General features: G+C 38.6%; 1 protein-coding gene across 4 annotated transcripts in view; it reads right to left on the bottom strand.

Annotated features, from left to right (window-relative positions):
* FRMPD2 (FERM and PDZ domain containing 2) overlaps positions 1-25,644 on the bottom strand; it is a 62,842-nt gene extending 37,198 nt beyond the window's left edge. For all 4 annotated transcript variants that reach the window (XM_061459266.1, XM_061459267.1, XM_061459268.1 and 1 more), the window contains exons 1-19: positions 25,449-25,644; positions 24,478-24,604; positions 22,533-22,664; positions 19,826-19,910; positions 16,445-16,595; positions 14,726-14,797; positions 13,912-14,086; positions 13,019-13,169; positions 12,783-12,921; positions 11,808-11,960; positions 9,407-9,592; positions 8,331-8,487; positions 5,606-5,816; positions 4,594-4,697; positions 3,396-3,494; positions 2,137-2,244; positions 1,877-1,993; positions 1,173-1,408; positions 512-616 (exon numbers count right to left, since the gene is read on the bottom strand). In XM_061459266.1, the coding sequence (XP_061315250.1) occupies positions 512-616; positions 1,173-1,408; positions 1,877-1,993; positions 2,137-2,244; positions 3,396-3,494; positions 4,594-4,697; positions 5,606-5,816; positions 8,331-8,487; positions 9,407-9,592; positions 11,808-11,960; positions 12,783-12,921; positions 13,019-13,169; positions 13,912-14,086; positions 14,726-14,797; positions 16,445-16,595; positions 19,826-19,910; positions 22,533-22,664; positions 24,478-24,604; positions 25,449-25,607 (2,667 nt within the window). In that variant the 5' untranslated portion in view covers positions 25,608-25,644. The remainder of the gene's footprint in view (positions 1-511; positions 617-1,172; positions 1,409-1,876; positions 1,994-2,136; positions 2,245-3,395; positions 3,495-4,593; positions 4,698-5,605; positions 5,817-8,330; positions 8,488-9,406; positions 9,593-11,807; positions 11,961-12,782; positions 12,922-13,018; positions 13,170-13,911; positions 14,087-14,725; positions 14,798-16,444; positions 16,596-19,825; positions 19,911-22,532; positions 22,665-24,477; positions 24,605-25,448) is intronic.
* Positions 25,645-26,003: the final 359 nt, after the last annotated feature.

Raw genomic sequence — 26,003 nt, 5'->3', positions numbered from 1 at the left:
GGCTTCTATTATTCTACTTGTTGAGGCACAGGCCAAAGCCCTTTTGAGGGCTGTCAACAATTAAAAGATCCCATGCCATAGTCCTGTACAACCTGCTTGTACAGACACAGCCTTTGAGTTCTAGGAGCTGTAGGGGAGCAGCAAAACCAGTCATGACTTGGAGAATTCTTGAATTGCTGCATTTTCTAGAAGCCCTAGCAATATCCCTTGCTGACCAAACTCAATGGCAGGTCTTGTTCTCAGACTAAGGTTGAAAAGGGCTTGTGCTGCCATGTGCTTTAGGCTGGCACACTTTCACAGCTTCTGCAGGCAACCACTGGGGAATGAGCAGAGCATGTACTTTATGCTTTCTCAGTCAGTCAGTTGGGCAGTTAGGTTTGAAATGTGCCATGAGAACATCTTTTGTAATCAGCCTATCTCCTGTCTCTGTTCCACATAAATACACTTCTCTGTGTGTTTCTTGGTCATTAACATTTGACAGACACACTGAAAGATTAACAATAACACTTGCAGTCACACTGATTCCAAAAGTTCCATCTTCTTTAACAAGCTCCACAGTATAAATTTCCTTTGAGTTAGTTTCAGATGGAGATGGTAAGTGCGAAGAATCAGTTTCCTGTCTCAAAAATATAAACAGTAATGAGAGTGCAGCATCTCAATAAAAAAGGAGAGTAAAGAGGAACAAAAAGGAGAGTTTCCAGGAGGGTTTGACACTGTAAGCCTGGAGCAGTAACATTTATATCCCTGACACTATTTCAAGCTTACAGTAATGTTTCTCAAAATATAATCTAAATGTGCATATGCTGAGTAACGGGGAGGTTGTCTAATAGTGGAAAATTAGACACAAATTGTTGCTGTTCTCTGTCAGGTTGAAAACTTAAGAAAATGCAAGGAGACAATCAAAATTTTGTACCCTCACTGGAAAAGGGAGGAGAATTTTTAATAACATTTTCTGGAACAGTTTCCCTATTTTCTTTCACATATTCTAGACATGTCTATCATCTTGACATTTCCAATGTAATTTAGCAAGCGACATCTTCCAAGGTTTTCTTTCTCCTTTATTTTTTTTTTTTTAATTTCTTGGTTACTTTCTACTCTTAACAACAAGCTGGCATGTTGTTAAGACACATACTGGGCATAAAAGTACTGAATTGCATCAGAATCTCAGTTACCTCCACATCCAGGCTATCAGCTGAAGGAACTTGAATCCTAGAGCCCACATTTGGTACTAAACTCCAGGAAAGGGCCTTCTCAAGTGCATCTACATTTCTGTCCTGCTCTTTGGGGAGGGCTGTATGACAATCCTGAATCTTTTTTCTCCTGTTGTCTGCACAGGAGATCTCAGATCCACTAGTGCTGTTTCCTCTTGATAGATTCTTTTCTTCATTTAGTCCTTCTTCACATATGTCTGTAAAGCCATAGCAAAATAAAGCATTGCTGAATGCAAACAGTAAGTAAACTTGAAGGCAAATACTATTATACCTCAGCACAGGAGGGCAAAATAACTTCCTACACCAGGTGCTTGTGAAATCAGATCTATAAAATGAGTCGGTCATTTTAAAGTGGAGCTCTGCTATTATGAATGTGGAGAATGTGTTTGCTTTATCATTGCAGAGGACTGTTTCCCTATGAGAGAAAGAAATGAACAAAATCCCTTGGTATTCAGCAAAGCAGCCAATAATCTTTTCACACTGACTGTAGAAAAGAGATCACTTGATACCTACTAGAAGCTGACTGTTTTCACTGCTGAACTATGGTTATTATGACAGGCACTGAGCAGCAAGAAAGTACTACTACATCCCAGTGCCTAATAAGTACCAGCGTCCTGAGTTAACTATTTGCATTCCGTAGGCAGGAAAGGCATTTGCCTTTATACCTTTGGGTTGAGAGATGATGAGCTCCACTTCATCAGGAGAATTCTGTATGATTTTAACTGCAGTATTAAATGAAACACCCTCAAGACTAGTATTATTCACAGAGATGAGTCGTCCTCCTTAAAAAAAGCAAAAAAAACAAAAAAAACCCCGCAATGATAAAACCAAGACAGAGGAAATCTAAACAGAGACATAAATCCAGAATAGCTAACTTTAAATCATGAAAGTATTTTAATTCTAATTAAAAACTAAGGACAATGACCTGGTTTGATATTTCCAGCTCTGTCTGCAGGTCCCCCAGGGATAATTGAAGCGATAAAGATACCGAGGTCTAATTTTCCTACATTTTCTCCTCCAATAATTACAAAACCTGCAAAAATGAGATAGCATGAGAATGCAGAAACATTGGCATTATTAGAAAAGATGAACCTTAGAAGCATAAAAAGCTCTTGCTCTAATGGCTTAAGTTTTATACATGGTCTGGAGAATGGGGAGCTCTGATTTACATGGCATTTGTAAAACAGGTAAAAAAAAGGTCTTGATTTGGAAGAGCTTTGAATTTGTATTATATTATAATTAAAGTGTGCTGGTGACTTTACTGGTATATAATTTCTCAATAAGAATACCTTCCCACCATGGGACTTTCAAAGATTCCAGCTACTTTCTTACAAGAGTCATAAACTCTTGTATATGGACCTTAGTATTTAACACCTGCAGGAGTAAAATGGTATAAAAGCTCATTTAATAAATTAGACATTTTTCTGCATCATGTAGTGTAGGGCCTGTCAGGTGGGCCATGTAAATTTCTAATGGAAATGTAAAGTATATCTAAGAAAATTAAATCTATTGTCAAGGAGTTCAGTTTCACTATCCTAGTTCAGAATATTCTGCTTATTGCAGAATATATTCTTCTTTCTGGTAGCATAGTTGTGTTTGGGATGAGGATATTCCACACAGACATGCACCATTTAGAAACTTAATGCCTAATTTTGTTAATGGTCAGCTGTGTAACATGATGGTCCTCTGAACTTATCCACAAGAACAGGATAGAATGTAGTAATGTATTATATAACAAAAAATGTTGTCTGAGTAAGAATCCAAAAGTCAGGAAACATTAATGTTAAGCTTGTGTACACATTTTGCACTTCCACAGGCAATACTTAAAAGGTTTGCAGAACATGATCTCCCCCTGTGTAATGTCTAAGATAAATAAAATCACTGAGCTTGCATTTCAGATACAAAAATAGACCATTTTTCCTTTCACTGTACTCTTAGCACTTGGTCCCCTTGACCTCTGTGGCCTTAGTTCATCTTCTGAAAAAAATGTCTTGATTTATGTGCTTAGTTCTTTTCAGTCTCAGATATTCTAAGTCCTTCACTAAGACTGGTAGTTTTATTCTATAAGAATAAGTGAGGTGAAGAAGGTTACAGTCTTGGCCAGGTTGAGTCAGCAACTATCAGTGTTAGCACCAGGATCTGAAAGTCTCGGTAACAAACGCAACATTCGTGCTCCTTACTTACCAAATCCATTCTTAGGGTCACGTTTTAGGTTGACACAAATTATTTCCCTTTCTAAACCACTTAGTAAAACTTCCTTTTGGATGGCTTGTGATCCAGGTGCTGCAGAAACAAAACAGCTAGAATAAATGCAGATTAATGCAGGGAGACAATAGAGTCATATAGTATGAAAAACTGGGGCTTCAAAATGAAAAATATATTTTGTCCTTTTCAACATTACCATCACTTCTGAAACAATGTAACTCGAAGGAAGCTCAAACAAGTGTCTGAAAATTTGTATTCTTTAGAAAAGCATATGTACACTAGCTGTGTAAGTTCTTCCTATAATGTTCCTTCCTGGGAGACTAGGCATTTATCTGCAATAGTTCTAAGATTAGGACATCTAAAGAGAGAGGCTTGTAGTGCCCATTGAACATGAGGGTGATTTGGAGACAAAATCTCCTATGGATTCCTTTGGAAACTCTAGACTTTGTCCCTGAGGGCCCTTTTGTCTCTGTAAGTGCAATCCAATCAGCACTGATTAGGATGATGACTTTTGTAGTGTTAACACTACTTAATATTGTGCAATTGCCACAGCATGTCCAAAATACAGTTCTAATTTTAAAATGGACCAAACAAATAATCATAGCTTTGTATTTCATACATTTCCTCACTTGTACATCCAATGTTAGACAATTAGGTGTCCAGATCTTATTCTAGTTTGTGTCATACAAATGCAGGAACAGAGGAAGGACCTGGAGCCTATGTTATCCCATACATTATTTATTGGGTTGTAGATCTTAATTGCAAATCAAATGATGACCTCTGAGCATTGGGGTATTGCCTCATGTGAGAGTCCTGGGGATACTGAACCATGTTTCTGAAGAGCGTTAGGCACCATTGATAGAGTAATTATATCATTAAGTCCCCTACCACTAATCCTGATGGAAAGCAGGTGTGAAAGGGAAGAAAAGAGCTTGTCTTGCTAAAATCTAGGTTAATTGCCAGGACTAGAAGTGCAAAAGGATATTCTTTAATCTGTAAGTAAAATATATTTCGGTCTCCTGCTATTAAAACAATAACATGGAAGGGTACTGTCTCTATGATTATTATACTCACCATTGATTGTGTTCTGAGTTGAATGATAATTTCCCATATTTCGGCCTCCTGCTATTAAAATAATAACATGGAAGGGTACTGTCTCTATGATTATTATACTCACCATTGATTGTGTTCTGAGTTGAATGGGTAGACAGGTAGTCATAACTCCTTTGCTTTCCATTCAAATTGATGTGCATTTCTGACTGGGATAGTCCTGATGTGGATCTGCATGGCAGGAGGTAAAGACCTCATTACAGGAACAAATCAGCAATGGTATTTAGCACTCCTCATTGTCATTACTCTGCCAGAGCCAAGTTAGGAACACATGTCTTTATAGCCTTTCAATGATTATTCTGATTTCTCGCCGCATTTCATTGTAGAGTAGAGGTAGTCTAACCTTGCCAGCATTAGTTTCCAAATAACAGCTGCCATTAGACCACTCACATCACAACTGATTTAGCCTTGTGTATTCTTTGAGCTGGGTGCAGGCATCAGGAAAACAGAGCATAGTCTCAGCATGATTCATTTAGCCCTGCTGTCCATTTAAACAAAATCTTGTCTGAAACTTTTCATAGTAGTTCCTGTTCTTCTCGGCTCTATTCTCAGTATTCTAAAAGGAACTAGAATTCATCAACGGCCTTGAGACTGTGTGCAGCCATAGTAACCGCCTACACTGGTGAATGTACCAATGCAAATGAAAAGGGAGAAGTTCTTACACTGTTCTCTGTGATTTGCACCTTTAGACAAGGAGGAATCAATTAGGCAAGACCTGCTCAAAACAGCTTCCAATTGTGCATTGAGTTCACATACTGCCATTTCCAGAGAAGATACAGATACTAAAGATTTTTATTTTATTCTCCCTTATTTTTATCCCTCTCCATAACCCAGTAAGTGGTTCATTCCTGAGTCTAGTACAAATTTAAATGTCATTCTTTTTGAAGTTCTCTGTTAAAGGATTAGCTTCCCGCCTGTGTTTGTGCTACTGCTGGCACCATGGAACCCCAGGACTTTTGGTGTGGCCACAATAAAGGCTGCAAAAATCCCCATCTGCCTCACAGCTTACCATAAACGTTTGCAGTGATAGTCCATGACTGAGTATTCTTATACATGTTTAGAGGAAAAAGCAAACCCACCTGCCAAGATTGCTTTTGTGTCTAGTCCTGTTGCTGGTTTCCACACTGAGGTTATCACAAGATTTGCTCATCATCCCAGCAGACAGATTTTCCAGGTTTGCTCCATAGAGCACATTCTCTGAACGAGACAATCTCTGAATCAGGGCAAGGTGTTCATGCTGAGCTGCATATGCAGAATTTGATTTGTCTATTTCCACAAATTTACTTTCCTCTTAATAAGAAGGGAGAGAGAGGGAGGAAGGAGAGATAAATCCACTGATAATTTCCCATCTTTTTAAGCTCAAAGGCACTTTCTGTCTAACCTTTAGAAAATGCCAGCAAAAAAAGCTTAGCATCACAGATAGATTTGTTCTGGTATCCTTGGGGATACCTAGGCCTTGGAGAGGGTGGAAAGGGTTTCAAAATAATTTCTGTCATAGAAAGGATACGTTGTAGTTAGATTTCATTTCTATGAATTATACTTTCCACAAACAGATGAAATTGACAATCCTGTATAATTTAAACCTGAATATTTCTGTAAAGCATACTTTGGAAATGTTCAGTGTATGGAGAAATACCCATCTGTCAGAGAGTGAATTAGTCAGGTTGGTAGTTTCCTGTCCTTCATGGACAGGACACCACTCTGACATATATGTATCTGAAAAGACAGGAGCTACACTAACACATGCTGTCTTAAATTCAGAGAGGGACCAAGGAGCTGGCTGTTTGCTCTAAGTGATTTGCACAAGTTGAATAAGGGGCCATATTGATGGCAATGCTTTCTATCCAATTTTCCACCTCTGTGTGAAATCTACTACTTGCTTAATGACATCTAGGCTCTGCTATATACAAATCTATCCTCTCAAAAGATTTAATTTCCCTGAAACAAGATAGTGCTGGGGGAGGGATTGTTAATTTATTTAGGCTCTCAGCTGGTGGGCTGGACAGGGGATTTGAAGGAGAGAGGACAGTAGGCAATAGGAGGGATGCTGGAAAGTAAAACAAGCTTGGTATAGGTTAGCAGAAATACAGGCTTTAATTGTGCTTATACATGACAGCTGACCTGCCATGTGTTTTCCTAACAAGTGTTAGCCTGAATGCAACTTTCTAGAATGCTACTGTGAGGCATTAAACTGAGGCTCCCTCTTTCCTCAGTGACTTTGTTCAGGGGGCATTTGTTGAGGCATCAGAAGGCTTAACTGTCCACAGTCTCAGCACAGTCTGAGAGTTGCCATGATAATTTTAAAGTAGGGGGTTGCTAGCAATTTTTGGAGAGATGGTGACTTGTACATTTGAAGAGTGCAGCAGAAACAAGTTTCCTTCATGAAGAAAGAGCCTTATAATGTCTTACAGCCCCACAGTGGTGACTAAGGCAGCATTTTGAACTACTGCCTGTCATTGCCTTCACAAAGCCTTTATTTCTGGGACAGCAAGCGCATATCAAACCTCAGAACCTGCAGTCACATGGCTTGTGTAAGTCTCACTTTTTTTCAGTGGTTGGAGGGGGCTTATAATCAAGATTTGGGTTATAATTTTCTCAGCTCTCATATATGGAATGTAGTAATTTTTGTTAAGATATGCTACCACAAGCAAATGTGACACAGGAAACTTTAAGATTCACTGTTAGCACTCATTTGTATGCTACAGATCACAGTCCCACTAAGTTATGTTTGAAGCTAAAGGAGCACAAGCAACAAAAGATGCTTTGAACCTAAATGTCATCCTAGCGCCTTTGCCATGGTAACAAATACGTACAGGTGGAATTTCACTTTCATGAAATAATTTTAGTGGGAAAGAAGCCATGTATCAATCATCCTGTTATATTCCATGATAAAATTTTTTGCCTATGCTTTTCCAGTTTTACTAGAGAAAGGAGTATCCCAGCAGATAAGGCATGACACTTGACTCTCCCGCTATGACTCACTGGGTCAAATACCCAGTGGCTGTAAATGATAATGATTCTGTTCAAAACAGTGGATGAGCTAGTGAAAACTCATGTTGATCCACTGAAGTCAAGAGTCATGACAGTTATCAGCTTAGGCTATTTTTTCTTATGTGCCTCAGTTTCCCTATAATGATCCTCACGATAAGTGCTGTGTAACTGCCCTAGTTGAGCATAATTTGTCTTTGAAACTAGAAAATCTGAAGTTTAAGGAGGTATTAGTCATATCTTCCACAGACATGGCAAAATCTAAGATAAAAGCAGCTAGCAGCTACATAGTTGAGTGAGTATAATGGATGTGCCTTGGGTTTAGTGGTTTTGACCTTGGACTGAACCATACAGCTGAACCCCTGTCTTATGCAAAGATGGCTAGTTAACTAAGCTCAGCTCCAGCACATCTGATCTGGGCACTACTATATTTATTCATTTTGAGCAACATTTCTCAGGATACAGTTGGAGTAAGCTTGATATGTTTCTTCAGATTTCTCAGCAGATTTCCTGAAGGGAAGTATAATCATGTTTGTGGGTTTTTTTTTTAATCTGGGTTAGCTACATAGTTTTTATCATCAGAGAACCCCTCTCCACCCCCTGCACATGCCCACTCTCATCCAGAGAGTAAACTAGACTTATACATCTCTAAATTCTAGTGAGCTGGAGACATTATTTTCTATTCTGCGAATGTGAAACTGAAACAGAGTGAAACTGATGTGGCATGTTCTGATTCTCAGCTTCACTGAATGCACTTTTTCTAATAGCTAACTTTGTCCTATATCCTAAATAATGAAAAGTGCATTTATACCTCACCTGATGATGTTTGCCGAAGTTGCCTAGAATTCATCTGTGCATTGAATTTGTGCTGGGCAGAGCAGAGGTCCAGTAGATATTTACAGGTCTTTGCTGTATCAGTAATGAAGGTGTGTTTCTTGCCACTGAAGCTGCTTTCAATCATGAACTTTTTTCTCTAAAAGGATAAAAAGCACAGCTTGCTTCATATATCAGTCATTACAATGAGGCACTGAAAGTTCATTTTACATAATCTTGTTGGTTTGTCCAGTTGTATTTATGCCTGGTTTCATGCCTTTGAGTACAGTAAATACCTATCATAAATTCAGCAGTTGTTACTGAGGTGGCAGTTTTCTACCCTATGTCAAAAGTCAGGAGCCTTTGGACATTGACTACGTTGAGAGCAGGTTGATAGAACTGGCAAAATTTGGCCTTACAGGTGTTAAAATAATTAAACCAATTTAATGTAAAACCAAAAATATCTTCAAGGGGCAGAAAGGCCATCCTGGGAGAGCAGGCAGGCTGGGAAATGTATGATGCAGGTTGACACCTACACTGTACGATGGTAGATTGATATACCTGTGATGGCAAAATAGAATTTAGAAGGGATCACAATCTTGTCACCAGTACCAGTTTGTTAACAGGCATCAGTATACCAAGAGATGAGGATGGAAATAATGAGATCTGGAAAGACGGAGATGTGATCCCATGACCTGCTGTGGGTAGGAAAACAAAAGGAATGGGGGGGGGGGAGGGAATGGGGGGGGCGAAGAGAGAGGGGAAGATGGGAATGAATAGGGAATGTGCCATAGAGAGATTTGACATAGTTTCTGTAACAGTCAACACCAGGTTATTCAGTTTTATAGTAATTTGACTCCAGCCTTGGCAAAAAAACCTCCAGATCTAAACCTCACTGAGAGCTGGGTATCTTGGTAACTACATCCACACCCAGCCTCTATTTTAGACTGTTTTCAAAAAGGACTTGCTTGTACAGAATGAGTTTAATTCTGGCTCTGAATGCAATATTTATCAAAGTGACAGGCAGAAGGGGCGTAATGTGGTAGAGTGGAGAAGAGAATCACTTGGTTCCAACTCACATGAGCAGAAATTCTCTCTGTTTCACGCCACTGGAATCTTAAGCTGGCAATTCTTGTTTGATTTTTAACCTCATAAACAATGATGCCTTTGGCACAGATTCCCAGGATGATGTCCCCTGATGCTCCTTTCTTCTCTTGGGATACACGGTAGAATAAGACTCCATATTCAGGAAGTTGCTGAGTCACCTTGTAGAGAAAAAGTGCATTTACCAAGCATTACTCAAAAAGAGGCATGGGAAGAAGAGGTAAGTAGCTGGGAAAGGAAATGGTTTTGAGTCTCTTTACTCAATATTCTTTCACTCTGTCAAGAAACCTTTGAAAACCCTTACCAAATTTTCCTATCTGCTGCCTCACAGAATCATCCCTTTACTTTTGGTATGTCATAGGACCATTACATGCATTCATTTTCCATGCATAAAATTGAAGCAACACTTTCACACGTAGCTCATTTGAAGAGGCAGGAGGATTATATACCTTCCTCCACAATAATCTAAACATCACGTTGCCACTGAGGTATTCAGCATTACTGCTACTTGGCACTTGTGTGCATTTCTGAATAGAAATCCATGCAGGATTAGCGCTGCTTGACTACTGTTAAACCTTGTTTCATTTCATTTTCTTTCCTGTGTCTTTGTTTGCCTGAGCAAACCCAGAAACCATGAAGTACAGCAAATATGACGGTCTTAGTAAAACTGCTAATATTTTGGTGCAAGGGATACTCTGACATTTTTATGGGCTTGTGTGGTTTCCTTTCAACAATAGTGACATCCAACTGGACAGTGACACTACAGCTCCCTGCCTGCAGCTATCTCACACATATGTCCATATAGGTACATATGTCCATTCCTTCATGGCCATCATCTTTTAAAATCAGACATTACAGATTTCTGTTGCCAAGGTCTTAAATTATAGGGTTTGCTAATTTGCCCCTTAAATTACCTCACCCAGATATAGTGGTGACTTTTGAGGGAATTTCAATGTCCCAGAATTCCTTTCGGTGCCAGACTCTATAGCAGGTGTCACTTCTTTCTTGCACAATGAACATTGCTAGGCAAAACATTAAATAGGAATATACTTCAAGGGACTGAAGAGCCAGCTTGTGCCCCTGCCATCTGTCTGTACAGAGGATACTCTGAGGAACTCACCCAGAGGTTCTGGGTTGTTGCCTTTGTACCTCCTGCACTTGGCAACAAAATGTTAAAATATGACTCAGACCCTTTACAGAACTATGGAATATGAAGAGGGTTTTTCATTCTCTTTTGTGATCTGCAGATCAGTAAAAGTGTATTCTACAGCTTTTTTTTTTTTTTTTTGGGGGGGGGGGGGAGAAGCTAACGTAGAATCCCCATATTACTTTTCAGTAATGAAAAGGGATTTTCAGCAATGAAAAATAAAAGAAAGTAAGTTTTTCAGAAAGCATCCAGAGCACAAATATTTAGGTCCTGAAAACTAGGGCATCTATGATTATTAGCTGAATCTAGGTTTTAATTTTTAATCCTTTTTATATTTGAAATGTGCATGTTCTTGCCATGGGGGCTATTTTTCTCACTTTGTATAATGTGTTGGCTTCTTCTATAAACTTATTCATTGAAACAGATACTAACAAAGCTGCTTCATTGGATTTGCCACGCACGATGGAACTGTCATTAAGGCTAAGCTTCAATCTATTTCTTCAATTCCACTGACAACACTGGATGAGGAACTAACATAATTAAACAGCAACTGAGTTAAAATTATGCTATAAATAAAAACATGTGGCACTGCATCTAAATGGCTACTGATACTTATTCATTATCAAATCCCTGATATTTTTCATTTGATGGCAAGCAGGGAAGTTTGGGGGAGAATGAGAAATCAGGAAAGAAAAAAATATGTCATCATGACAGTCTAGAGCCCTAGAGAAAGAGTCATGTGAGAAAATACTTCAGAGAACTTATTCTTCCCTTCCAGAGTTCACAGATATTTTTAAACAAATAATTACTACATGTTTAGAAAGTAGCTGAGTAGCTGCTGTAGTTTCAGAAGTCAAGAAAGTGCTTATTCCCATGCTTATAATCATCCCTAATACATTCAGTAGGTGCATTTATAATCATCTGGAGCCCAGACATGTTGGTAACATGCTGAAAATTTGCATCAACCCTTGGGATGTTGAAAATACACTGAAATGTATATTAACCCTTTATGAACTATCAGTGAAAAGGAACCTACAATGAAAATGTCATGGAAGTTATTTAGAGTAGCAGTATCTGCAGCAGAATGAAATTCACATGTTTTTGTTGACCAAATTTGTTCACCATATCTAAAATATACTGTATCAGACAAGAAAAAAATAATAGACAGTGTAAACAGAGAGGGGCTTTCTATCTCAAAATAAGTAAGTGTTTGGGGTATAGCAAGTTACCTTTAAAAATTCTAGTTCAGCTTCATCCTCAAATAGGGAACGATTCATACGATGCAATTTAGCAAGCTCCCTCTGTACATGTGCCAGGGTCATTTTCTCTATTCGGCTTGCTGGAATGTAGTCTTCAACACGAAAATAGCTCTTCCCGTGCATCTTTGGGAGGAAAAATAAATAAATAAATAAACAACCCAAACAACAGAAGAGAGGAGCTTTTTGTTCTTTCTTGACTTTTCTTACTTGGTGCATTTCCATTTTCAAGGTGACCCATGTGCTGAAGTCACCCTGTTGCTATTTCCTAGGAGAAGATGGGGAACAGCAGGTAGTATCATGACAGCCAAATATTCCTCTTGTACTTGCGCTCAGCCAGGTGCTTAAAGTACACACTACTGTATGTATTGTGCATGCCTGCAGTTGTGCATGTGGAGCTGACAGCTACAGCTGCCTCAGTACAAACTACAAGGGGAGACCCAGTGCAGGGATGGATCCAACCAGTTAGATCAGACCACTCAGAGTTCAATTAATAGAGCTGCACTGATTTGTATAACTGAAGATATGGCAAAGACCATGAAGGGGTATTTTCTGTCTTTGCGGGTTGTGGATCTGAGCCAACACACAAAATAGCTGTGAATTCTGGAGTGTTTATTTTTTTTCTTCCATGTTTTCTAATATCTTTAAACCCCTCTACACATCCAAGCTGTGCCTATGTTGAATTTTTTCTACAGATTTTTGGAGTTTCTGGCCTCTAATATTAATTATGAAGGACCAAGAGTCTTTCATGATTCTGCCATATTGCCTACCAAATTCATCTGGCTTATTATTGCTCTTTAATCAGGAAAACTTTGTAATTTTTAAAATTAAATCTGAAATGTGATTACTAAAGGACTTAGCTGAAATTATGTGCTTTTTACATTTATTCTTTAACCTCTAGATGACAAACGAGAGACCTCTGAGAAATATTGTATTACTTATCCACACCTCAGGAGCATAATTGCCAAGCTCTGCCTGTAAAGCCAAAGCACCAAGTTTCAGAGCAGTCTCATCATTGCAATACAGTCGCTCCTCCAAAATATCTTTACGAAGCTGAAGATAAAACTGATGCCTTGTCAAGCCATGCCTGGAACATAAAGAAGGTTTAGGAACACAGGCGAAGCATTGAACAGTCACCTTAAATGCTTCTGTTTTTCCTGCCATCAGCAGAACCATACACTTACTGGATAATATTAAAGTGATTGACAAAGAATTTTATCCTTAGAAAGAGCGTGAAATTAATGATGGATGTTTTCTTCTTGGGTTGGTCATTCCAGCCATCTGGGGCCACTTTGTAGAGTTTGGTCTCCTCATCCAAAAAGAAGAATTCTTTACCTGAAATGAGATTTTGGATTCTGTGATAAATCTGGAGATACTTCAGTTGCTCAAAGTTCTGCTATCTTTGTTCAGTGCATCACTAGCAATAAAAAATAAAAGGGATCATGGATGTTAGCTGAGATATATTTCTCTGCATCATGGCTTAATTTACTGTTTCTTTGATAGAGAAATTAGGATAACAGTGTGCAATTTAGGATTACAATTGTTTGATGCTGGATTGGTGAGGTGTCTATGGAATTACTCAAAAATCAATGGGGCTTGTATTCTGCTCACCACTGTAATCCTCATGTCCTACACACAAGGTATGCTTCTTCCTAGCGCCTCAGCTATGCTTACTATCAGAAATGGGCTAGCGAGATATGTGTCTTGTAGATAAAATAGCTGAGCTTGTACTCCAATTTATATCTAGGAACAGACAGCCTTCCTCATTACAGTGCTTCCTGGAATTTCTAAGGGAGCTATGTGGCTCAATATTATTCCAGTGTAAGGCTGGGACACAGCCTTTGCTGCATGAGAATATCAGATAATAACAGTATGGTCGTGCTAATGCAGAGTCCCTAGGGTAGACATACTTTACACCTCTGCAATACAGTGTAAATCAACATACCTGACTTTTGCTTAAGCTTTGGATCTACTTTCATCTGAGGACCTTAAAGGAACTTGTTGCAATTCATTAATAAAGTGACTACAAAGGCACTGAGGGGGAGAACTGTTACTCTAGTTAGTTATGTTTCATTACCTTTCAGGTAAGCCAAGCCAAAGTAGAAATGTTCCACCAAGTTTGCATATGCCACCACGGTGTTGAAAACATCCCTTGCCTTGGACTTGATGTCACATTGCACCTCAAGGCACTGCCCATTGAGTAGAATCACATTGAGATCCCTTTGGGACAAATAGGATTTCCCTTTTTTAGTCTAAGAACATGTAAAAAAAATGAAGAATGAGTGTCAAGTACAAGCAATGCAAGTTCCACCGCATTTTATTGCTGAGGCCCCCTAGTCTCCTGTCTCTACATAAACTGATGGAGTTGGTCACAACACAATACTATTCCCTGCCTCCCTTCTCACAGATTAATATCCCAAACATTTCTCATTTTTTAAAACCCAGGGAATCCCAACAAAACAGCCAAGCATACTCAGATTCTACAATCACCCTCATTTTCACTGCTGTATGCTGTCAGACTTTATCTTAATAAAAGGCAGAGGATGTGCCTGCAAGTTGAAGGAGTCCCATACATTGGCACTAGATGTCACATTGCATCTATACAATGTATAATCTTAATATACAATGTATAATCTTAATCTCAAAACGTCTTGTGTTAAAGTAAGCATCTTTGCTGAGAAGGATAAATTAAGCTATTTCACACCAAGAGAAAAAAATACATAGCACTGAAAACTAAATGACCTCCTTTCAAGTTTCAATACCTCTGCAGTAACCCTCACTTGGTTTGGGAGGAGCACAACAATACTGAGTTGGGACTCATATGTAACTTACAAAAAGCCCCAACTAAAGGATCACCAGGTTAGTTCTAAATTCTTAATGTTCATACTTACCACAATTGATCCAGGCAGCTGTAAGGTCACTGGTGGTTCACTAGACAAAATAACAAATTCTGGACCTGAAAACTGTAAGGATGCAATTTAGAAATTTAATAAATGTTTCCTTAATATAATGAAGATCCCAAACAGCAGTACCAATGAAACCGATTTCTGTTTGTCTGTATGTTGTAGCTAATTGACTTCAGTGTCTAATAAGATGGAAATGCTGACTGAAGACTTCTCTCTGTTTGGAATCTCTCCTGTATGGGCTCTCTGGGGTCTAAATAGGTGTAAGGTCATGCTGAAGCCTTTTCTTCTGTAAAGACACTTAACCAAGATCCTTTGCAAGGCACCTATTTTCATGACACCCACAGAAACTTAATTTCTTCTAAGACCTTTTGTCATTTGATTCCCAAGTTACTATAAGGACAGTCACAGACATGTATATAGCAACATACATGCTACTGTGATTTTCATAAGCCTAGCTTCCGTAGGGAACCAGACTGGAACACAGAGCTACTTTCTTCCTTGTAATAAAAGTTGACTGATGTATTAGCAGACACTGTATTCTTCTCCTTTAACTTCCACAGAATTTAACAGCACTTAGTGAGCTTTTTCTTAGTGAGCATCTATCGCAAGGAATTTTGCTTATTGTTCTTTTTCATATTCATCTATGCATTTATATCCTTCAAGCAGACAGAAAAAAATGAATGTCTGCAAGTGGCAAGATGTGGATCCTTCCAACCATTCTCCGTGACTTAGTACCTTGACCAGTTAGATCTCCCTTTTTCTTATTTTTGTTTGAGAATATATATGGTTAGATTCATAATACTAGTATCATCTACCAAGACAATTCAATTTTGTATCACATATAACGAGAGTCTAGCACTTTGTTGCAACAGTTACTGGATGCCTGAGGAACTCTATTATCCCAGCAAAACCATATTCACAAAATTTAAAACTAAATTTATTTATAAAAGGATAATTTCCCAATGTATCTAACTGAAACTCTTGATCAAAGTTCTGCCACTGGTCAGTCTGTAGCTGGTGAATTGGGAATAGGTTAAAGGACTCACCAGCCTGAAAACTGTCCAGAAAGCTCCATGGTAGTTTGAAAGAGAAAACTCCAAACAAGAGAAAACTCCAAAACAATGGAGAAAACTCCATTGTGGAGTTTTCTGATTCAATTATTTATAGATTTTTGTGACCAAACGGCCAAAAACAACATTATCCTTTCCATTTAGCAGAGTCCTACAACAAATTAGCAACTAGAAATAGACCCTTAGGTGAACTATTGGTTTGGCACACTCTCTGCTAGCCTATGCTTTCTTTCCAGGCATATACTTATAAAAGCACTTTAAGATCTTTGAGCACTGTTGACCAGCAGGTGTTTGGGTTCAGTGTCTCTGTAATTTTTTTTTGCTGTACTAAAGCTCCTGTCAAAGTGGTTAATGAAAACAGACCATATGGTGCTTGATGCTTGCAGAAACCACACATGTAGGTCAGACAGGGTTTGATTATAAGCTTTTGCTTAGTCTTTACAGACAAGAGCTTTCACTGCCTTCAGTTCTGAGTTACCAGGACAGGATCATGCCTAATTTGGAGTTTGTCAATTTAGAATACTCATCTAATGATATGACTCATGCAGGTCACTGGCAAACGACAACTGGATAAGAAGTTTCTCTTTAGTGATATTTACGTTTTTAATTAGCTTATAAGTTTTTCATTAGTCACCTTTTCCTTCCTGTGGAACAAACATTTCTGTGATGTAGCAGCTGCTGTGTAGTCCTTTGTAGACACAGAGAAGGTGGAACCTAAATTTAGCAGGTTCTGTCTGCTGTTCTTCTGAATTCCAGTAGGGATTTCTTCTACAGCACTGACCGATCTTCAAAAGAAATGTCGTAGTGAGCAGTATATATAGCATGCGATCAAAACAACACAGACTTGAGAACAAAGAGCTTAAGGTGCATTGACTGCAAGAATATTATGAAATCCAGGGCACTGTCAGTTACAAGTTGTTATATGCTTCATTACAGAAAAAAAACAAAAATAAATCAACTGTGATTATATTATTATATTACTGATACCCTTTATAAATACATCTAAAATCTGCTTTTTTGTTGTTGTTGTTGTTGTTTGATGAGTCAGATCTAGCTGGTTTCATTCATTCTGGTGAAGCCAACGGGCAAAGAGTTTAGCCCTTGTCTTTCTGTGAATTCTGCAGGATGAAGTAAATTCCTAATTTCTTATTTTCTGGAGCAAAAAAGCTTCCCAAAATCATAACATTAGTTATTGCATTATTCAGCGTTTTCCAGGAATGGAAATTAAATTATCTTAATACTAATTCATTAGAATAAATTAATGTCTAAGAGAACTGACGGAATTTTCTATTTAATTAAGACAAAGATGTGTGAAATCTCAGATCAGAAAGATGTCTTTACACTATACTTCTAATACATACAGTAATGATGTTTTCCACATGAGCAGAAACATGTGTGCTTAGAATAAACTTAAAGTATAATATATACTCTTACCAATGAGGAAATATTGATTATGTGGTATAGGAGGAAAGATTTTGTTGAGGTAGGTTTTTGTTAATTACATTTTAAAAAAATGCCAAGGTCACACATTTTTTGTTATTCCAAAGTTTTATCCTTTTCTTTTACATGTTGTTGAGTTGCTTCAGGGAACTATTCATGGAGTTTTCAAAATGTTTTTAGTAAAGTTACTGAAGTAGTTGCTGATCTTGACCTCTTCTCCCTGATATCCAGTGACAGGACATGTGGGAATGGTTCAAAGCTGTGTCAGGGAAGGTTCAGACTTGGTATTTGAAAGCATTTCTCTACTGAGAGAGTGGCCAAACACTGTAACAGTCTTCCTAGAGGGGTGATCACTGCCCCAAGTTTGTCAGTTGTTTAAGAGGCATTAGGACATTGCCCTTAATAATATGCTTTAGCTTTTGGTCAGCACTGAGTCAGGAAGTTGAACTCAATGATTGTTGCAGTTCTCTTCCAACTGAACTGAACAAACCTATCCTATCCTATCCTATCCTATCCTATCCTATCCTATCCTATCCTATCCTATCCTATCCTATCCTAAATTCCTCTGTTATAAACTTGTCCAGATACTTTTGTTTCGACGTACACAATCTCTTACAGATCAACATTTAACTAAGAAATACACCTAAAAAATGACCTGAAGTGACTTTTGTGTGTATGAAAATACTGTTAGCTCAAAACCCAAGACACTGTATTAAGAAGATTTTGTTTTGTTGTGGAAAACACTTCCTGTTATTAGTCCTGCAAGGTGGGAGGTATGAGACTTGACATTTGTGCCTTCTTTATATATAGGCCAGAGTCCTGTGTGTACTTCAAGCTTAACTTTATGAGATGTAAACTGTATCAGTTGGATGGCTTATAGAATTATGATATTAGTAAGCTTTAGAGATAGTAAACCCATCACTAAGTTTTGTGTTGGTTGTCCTTCTGTATGGGAAGTTAGTGGTTTCCAAACTAATTAAACTCCACTGTTGTGGTACTTAAATTAGGGCCTTGCAGATGCTTACAACCAAAAGTAAGGTTTACAGTCCCTGAAATTCTATGGTAAACAGCTTGCTGGAAATTTAGAGAAAAGAGTTCATCTTTCAGCAGAGGAGGGGAACATTTTCTTGGCAGCATGATTTTAGATCAAGGATATGGGGACAATACCCAGGTTGGTAGTCAGAAGCATTGCATTTGCTCCAAAATACTCTGTAAATAAATCTTCTGTTACTGATAGCATTCCCAGGTGTGTAACGCATATATAGATGTCTGTCTACACACATATGTATGTTTTTGTGTGTAGTTAGACAGGTAGACAGAGGCTTCTTTCTTCACAAAAACTGGCACTATCCTACATCCTGCTTGTAGTTCTTTCTTTATTGCAGGTTTAGAGGTGTACTCGGGTATCTCACATCACACAGATTATTGTGGCTGATTTATCAGGAAGTTCAACTGTTTACCTGGAGTACATTTAATTGGGTGTTGATCTAAATAGAACATTTCCTGTGGGCCTGAATTACTCATGCCATGGTTAAAAGAAGAAACTCCTGTTTAACTGGGTCAGGAACTCGATTTAAATGGGATGTCTGTAGGGATTACATGGTGCTTAACTATGGGATTCCGGGCTTTGTGGTGCCTACAGGCTAACAGTACTTACATCTCTTCGTTAGGAAACAGCCACGATTACAGCTTCACTATGCTGACACCCTGTTTAGAAAACTCTTGTTTGGCAGCAGTGGTGTTTCCCCAGCTTTTGAAAATGAGTAAGCATCAGCTGTACAATTCTCAGCTTTCCTTGCCTATGTCTACAGGGCTGCTGTATAGACTGTGGCTGAAATGAGGCTAATCCTTATGACAGAGCCAAGTTCTTTACTGGTTGTGTCCCTGTGTTACTTGAAACTCTTCAGTAAAGTGGCGGTGCAGGCCTGGATATGGCTGACAAAAGCAAGGCAAATCGATTTAAGAACTGAGATGGAAATGCAAATAAACCACTGAAAATGATGGATCATATGCATGGTCTGTCATAACCACTCCAGAACACGTCAGGCCTCTGCTAATGTGACAGCAAGTCAAGACCAGATACAAAATCTGAATGTAGACAATTATAGACCCTGCAGAATACCTTGGCAGTTAAAGCAATGCCTGTTTGCACCCTCTCAACATGTTTTTCCTTTCCACACTCTCTGTGGAGCTGCTTTGCAGTTGTTTCAGGCACAGCAAGCTATTGCTCCTTACCTGTCTAATTATGCCAGGGACATGCTAGGGGCAGCTGTTTTGGGAGGCCAGTAACAGCTGGCAGGACACAGTGGTAAAGAGTAATGGTAGAAAACTTCAGTGTGCTTATTTTGCACGGATTGATCAGGGCCAAAGCTCCATTTCACTAGAGTGTTTGGACTGTTTCGCTTGGAGCCAAACTGAGCCTAGGTGCACTTTAATTCTGTGTAAACAGTATCTATTATCAAAACGGGTTCAGATGGCAATCAGGCATTTTCTGATAATGACATTGCCTCATTAGTTGCTGTTTCACCTGGCAATAAGACAGCATCCATCTTTCAGGAACATGAGTTCTGATTACCTGTTTATGAAGAGCTTGTAGCTACTTTGTGTCCTTGACCCACTAAGGGTGGGGTCCCATGACCGGTGTGTCTGTGGAACTCTCCCTGAAATGAACAGAGGAAATTTCACAATTGAAGCAATTGAACCAGCACTCGGCATCAGACCTTCGGACAATAACAAGAAAGAAATTTAGACTGTCTGCCTCCTCTCGTGTCCTCACTTGGGCATGACAAACAGGTATTTGATAAGGTTAAGTGAATACTACACCAGCAGTATTCCCAGTTCTCTAGTTATTGTTACTTCCTCTTCATAACTCTTCATGTGAACATAATTTGGAAAATAGCTGTGTAGGTACAATGGCTGTTATTTCCATATATATGGAGAGCTTTTGCTGTTCAGAAATTACCCTTAGTATTCTTTGTTCTTCTATCTCCAGGCATAAAATTGGGAAGGAGGGCTGGGGGAAGCCATGAAATTTCTCTGGCTTGATCAGAGTAGGATATGAAAGGAAAACTGTTTAGAAATATTCCAACAGTTATTTGCTACATTTAATATATTGTGAATGGTTTTACAGCATAAAAATCTGGTAGGAATATAGGACTGCTTCTGAGTTACTAGCAAATAAGTTTTGTATAATTCTCACCTTCAGTCATCTCTGCTGCTACAGAAAGGATAGGCATTGCTCTGTCAAAATATATGAAAGTTGAAATTTAGAGGTAGAACCAGAAAAAGTTATGAAAGTTCTGTGAACATCTCTTATAGCAGCAGAGGTGTTTTAAACCCTGTAGGGAAGGGTGGGAAGGTTAAATTTTTCATCAGTTGGACCATTTCACTGATCCTATTTGAAGAACTGCATATCAAACTATTACATAAGCAGTGGTGATAAGATGAGCTATGTGGAAGCACTCATACAGGTCAGCTTTTTCTCCAGATAAAATATCCATTAACTACAACCTGAGACCTCGCTCTGAATTCCAACATGAAAATGTGACATTGAATTCTAGTATACCAACCACCAATTGCAATTTTAAAAACTAGAAAAGCTACACATTGCTAAAATATGCATAAAATGGTTTTCAAGCCACAAATGGTAGCGTCAAAATGGGAGATTTGAGATAAGCCAAATATGCAGAGCTATTTACCAAAGTTAAAATTCAGTCCTGTGTTCTGAAACTATGTGCTTTTTAACAAGAAAGCCTTGCAAAGTTCTCTGCTTACACTATAGGTTTCACATAATTGTGTAAATATATTTTGACAAGCGCATGAAATTCCCCTTAGTTTTTCTGTCTCAGTTGTCATGGCACTGAGACAAGGTGACTAGTTTCAGTGGCCGGACTGCTGTGCTTTGATCACAAATCCAACACATTCCTGTTGTTAAGTAACATGTGGCCCTCAAAGACATTGATCCTGCAGATGATTAATGTAGTAATGTTGGTCTCTCTTGATAATGGTGCTCTACTAGGTGGTAATATCTTTTTTCAGAGAAGAATGCATTTTTTCTAATACATTATCTCATCAAAGAACGTTTGCAGCAAACAAGTTCTCACGTTGTTTTCTCATGTAATTTAGTTTTTTCATACAAAATCCTGAGTACAAACAGCTACCAGTGTATCAGTGAAGACTGAGACATGCACAAATTCACTAGAATGGGCCTTTGTCAAGTTTATGTCCTTATTTTTTTAAAAAGACTTACAAAAAAGGCTCCTGGGCTTACCTTCACTGTGTGCCACTAGGTCTGTGATTGACACGTATGCGTCACATAGGGAGCAGCTGCAATTTCAGGATTTTATTGCTGCTGATATTGAAAGCAATTCTGGAGCTTCAGAGAAGTGCCTTTAAGGAGTATCAACAGCAGTTGTATGAGTAGCCTTACCTTCCTCATCCTTGAGGCCAAAGGCTTGGGGCTGAGAGGCTGTTACATGCTGTGTTTTGTGTTTTGTTTGGGTTTTTGCTTTGTTTCCCAGGAAGTATTTGTTTTCTCTCTGCGAATCATCTCTTGGCAGGCTTCTGATAACGCAATTGGCACCCAGGGCTTTTTGCTATCTTTCCTAGGGAAATTTGTGCCTTGAGATCATGTTCTACGGCTCTAATTTTTGCCTAGTAAATTTTAAACTTTTCACATTTGGAAGAGTGTAAATAATATGTTCCTACAAATCTCATGACAATCAGCAGCTGGATATCATAAACCCAAATTAATGCTTCCCCGTGAGAAAAAGAAAGGACTACTCAGCAGTTTTCTGTCATTTATGGCATCAACGAACTAACCAGTCAGTGTGCTTACCTTGTTGCATCATAACTGAAACAGTGGATGTTAGGATTATAGGGAGGAAATTTCTGGGATAAAAACCACACATGCTTGCAGAACACATTTAAATCCATGCCACAGGAGGACCTAGTACCTATGGAGCCTACCTACAGAGGCTCATAGTGTGAGGATGTAAACTCCAAAGTACAGCTTCCTGGGACTGGAAGCTCAGGACAAATGCCCCAGGCAGGATGGAAAAAAAAGTCTGAAAACAGGAGGGAGGGTGTGTAACTGTGGAATAGAGAGCAGAAATGTGCATGTTTCTGAGGTGGGGAGCTGGTATGTAAGCTTGGTTTGTTAGGTGATGCTGATGGCATTTGGCTACAGGAACTTTTTGCTCTTCCATGGGTATTCTTACATTTCAGGAGACAAAAGAGATGAGTATGTAATTCATAAACATAATCTTTCAGGAAAATCTTACCTCTCCTGTGTCCTCGGTTAGACAGTATCAAAGATGTACTTTCAGAAATACTGTTAGAGTCACTGTAGTCCACAGAGAGTTGTCTGTAATCTTCTGTTGATTGACTGTAATTCATTAATCTGGACCCTTTGTCTGGAAACAGAAAAGAAATATGGTGAATCCCATACTTTAATTATAAATCATTGTATCTGCATGATAATGTAAATAACATTTGGCTGGACTAATTTTTATATAGTCCATGTCCACTGTCTTCTAACACTGACTTCAACTCCTTAAAGACCAAGGAAAGCTTGGTAACTTAATTCTACAACTTTCATAATCTTATTCTCACCCAAAATAGTTCTTATAGTTCTCCTAAGACATTCTGAATAAAACGAATCTAACATATTAATTCTATTCCACAGGTTATGTGGAAAGGTTGCAAAGTGCAGATAACCTGCAAAGTTCTCCTTTCCTACATTCTGAGACCCAAAACCTTCAGCTATAAAGTATTATCTCTGTGTGCGGGATGGAGAGTGCCCAGAGACAAGCCACTAGCAGTGTTGGCTGCAGAAATTCCATTAAGGAGTCATTCTAAGTCATTAGGAAGTACATGTTTTTGTTGCACCTTAACTTTACTTTGGTTGCATTCTCTTGCCCTTTTCCAGAACCTCTGAAGGCTATAATTTTTTATTAAATACAAAGAAAGAAATGGAATGCTGCCTTGAGAAGTGCGGTTCACACATTCTCAATGTAATCAACATCCTGATTCATTGAAGCCCTTCAGTGTAAGCCACATGACCTGAATCCCTAGAAAACACAGAGATCACCCCAGATACATAATCAGGAGAACCAGTAGAAGGGAAATGGCAGGAATTTGAAACTAACAGGGAGTTGAAGATGGGACCATCCCTTTTGGCAGTAGCAGAGTTTTTACTAGCTTATGCAAGTGTGAACCCATAAACTCAGTTTCTGAATGAGCTGATGTGCTTTGAAGGGTGGTTTATCTGTATGTTTTCAAAAGAATGTCATTTTCTTGTGACCAGTAATACCTAATGGACAGAAATGTTTTGCAGGTATTTAAGCATGTGTTTAATTCTAGCTGGAGTTAATGGAACATACATGTGATTTGCTGAATAGGATTTGGATTGTTCATATGCCTAATACTGAGCATATCCAAAAAAAAATGCCAATATAGCTTTGTCCAACCTTCGCTTTCCCACAGAATTAGAGACTTTTGTTGAAGTGAACATTACAATATAGAGACTAGAAAAAATTAACTGTCTGAACCTGAAGCTCACATTTAGTTACAGCTAGAGAATTAGTCTGTGGGATAATAAAATCTTGAGTTTAGTCAAATGGAATGTGAAATTAGTATATGCTGGTTTATTTATATAGTGAGCAGGATTTGGCCTTGTGTCTTGAAATCACTCCAGCAATCCATGTGTGAATTTATAAAACATCTCTGAATACAAAACCAAAACTAAAATAAAAAAGAATTCACAAATCTTTGCTTGAGTAATCAATCAGGAAGGATGAATATATATTCTTTATGGCAACAGGATAACTTCACAGAATCCCGCTCTTTACCTTCAGAAATACACTGGAGTATGCAAATATAAAAACATACTCCATATAAAAAGCATTTTTGAAATCAGGCTTTTTTATATGCACAGGTCCTACGCAAAGGGCTTTAAGAGTTGAATCTGTACAAGCTGATTCGTTATCATTGCTTCACAGCCCTCAGGCTACTGTCCTTTGTGGAAATAAGGAACAGAAACCTTGCTGACTTGCCTCAGAGTCTTTCCATTCTGAAGTCATTTATATGTAAAGTAATAAATATCCTATCCAACACTACTTGTAATCACCACAGCATGAAATTAAACAAGTCGCCTATACTGGGAAAGACTCAGAAAAGGCTGGCTGTATCCTTATTACACAGTTCAGATTGTAAGTCTTTTTTTACCTTGGTGAAAATTCATCTGGGAGTACAGTGGTGAGCTGTCCGATATTTTCTCATGCAGCCTTTTCCTTATCACATGACTTCTGTTAAGCTGAGAGGCTGTGCTGTCTTCGTTGACTACCCGCTCTACCTAGAAGACAGTAGTATTGCAAGTCAATGTCATACGATATGTGGACTTCGGACTCTCATATTGAAGTGATCCTTGCCCTCTGCTTGTCAGAGGCTGCTGATTGTGTTGGTATAAACAACTTCATCTTCTCAGATTAACACAAAGCAGGATTGAGTTTTGATGGCTTTTTGCTCTCATGCAAGCTGTGTTTAAGAGAGGACACTCTCTCTTACACTGGGAAATGGAGTAATAAGGAGTGCAAGGGAAAAGGTCATCTCAGAATATTAATGAATACTGGTTGAAAACAGGGAAAAAAACCCACAACCCTGCAGTGTATTTTCTTCTGGTTTCATTCAGCTTGTCAACAAAAATTCTTAGTTGATATTTCAAATCTTGAAAAAGACTCAGGTGCTCACTTAGGGGACTTCACATGGTCAGGCTTGATTGAACAGCAGGTGTTCAGTTCCAGTCAAGAATGACAAATTGAATTCTCAATATGATGTAAATGTGATTTCTTCAAATTTCTCAAAGACTGAAACCAGAGGGGCAAAGGAGAAATCTTTTGTGTAAAGACAACTGGCCAATATGAGGGTTCTGTAAAGGTTATGACTGCTTCAATATTAACAAAAAGAAATGAAGGTACAAATTGGATTTGTGTCATTTCCCAGGAGTGTAAGAGTGGTGTGAGAGATGGCTTCATTGCTTCATTTGCTTGTACACATGGCCACACAATTTCCTGCTTAGAAGTCTAAAACCAAATCTAACTTCCTAAATTCATACAAGCATTAATTTCAAGCAACTGCTCACCATGACGCTGCTCTCCTTTTTTCACCAAAGAAAAGATATATATGAGAGTAGCACCTACCTCACTGACACTTCCCACAGCAAACAAGACCATTTTCTTTATATAGACATTAGCTGGTAAGAAAGCAGCTTCTTTCTGATGTGTCTCACATGCTTCCAGAATTGACTCAGGAGAAAGCCTTTTGTGTGGCAGATCCTCGCATAGTGTCAGCAAGAGCATGTGTAGCTGGTCACTCAGCTGGAGGGACTGAGTCAAAATACAGGTACTGTTAAATGACATCTCTCAGTGGTCTGAAATGCTCTGTAAACTGCAACAAGGGATTTCTGTAAACCTTTTACTCCGGGTGAGAAATGGGCAGTGAATTCCTTTAAATTTTGGGAAAAATTCCAGACAGGCAGCATAACAGCACTAAATGGAGCCGTTAATGGGATCCAGAGGGAACTGGCATCGACAAGGAAACTCATCAGGCCATATAGGGGCTTCCTGATGACAGACAACAGCTCAATTTCTCCACAGCTTTGCTAATTAGACTGTGAATCTTAAAAGATTCATGCAAGTAAAATATGTGACAGCATTAGCTTTAAAAGGGTGAGGAGTTATACCAGCCAAAACTGT

The sequence above is a fragment of the Pezoporus flaviventris genome, unplaced genomic scaffold, assembly GCF_033815535.1.
Source record: "Pezoporus flaviventris isolate CSIRO_AGI_PZ_B2104156 unplaced genomic scaffold, CSIRO_AGI_Pfla_v1 ptg000029l, whole genome shotgun sequence".
Taxonomy (NCBI): domain Eukaryota; kingdom Metazoa; phylum Chordata; class Aves; order Psittaciformes; family Psittacidae; genus Pezoporus; species Pezoporus flaviventris.
The sequence above is the reverse complement of the archived record's forward strand: the minus strand, read 5'-3'. Positions and strand labels throughout refer to the sequence as shown.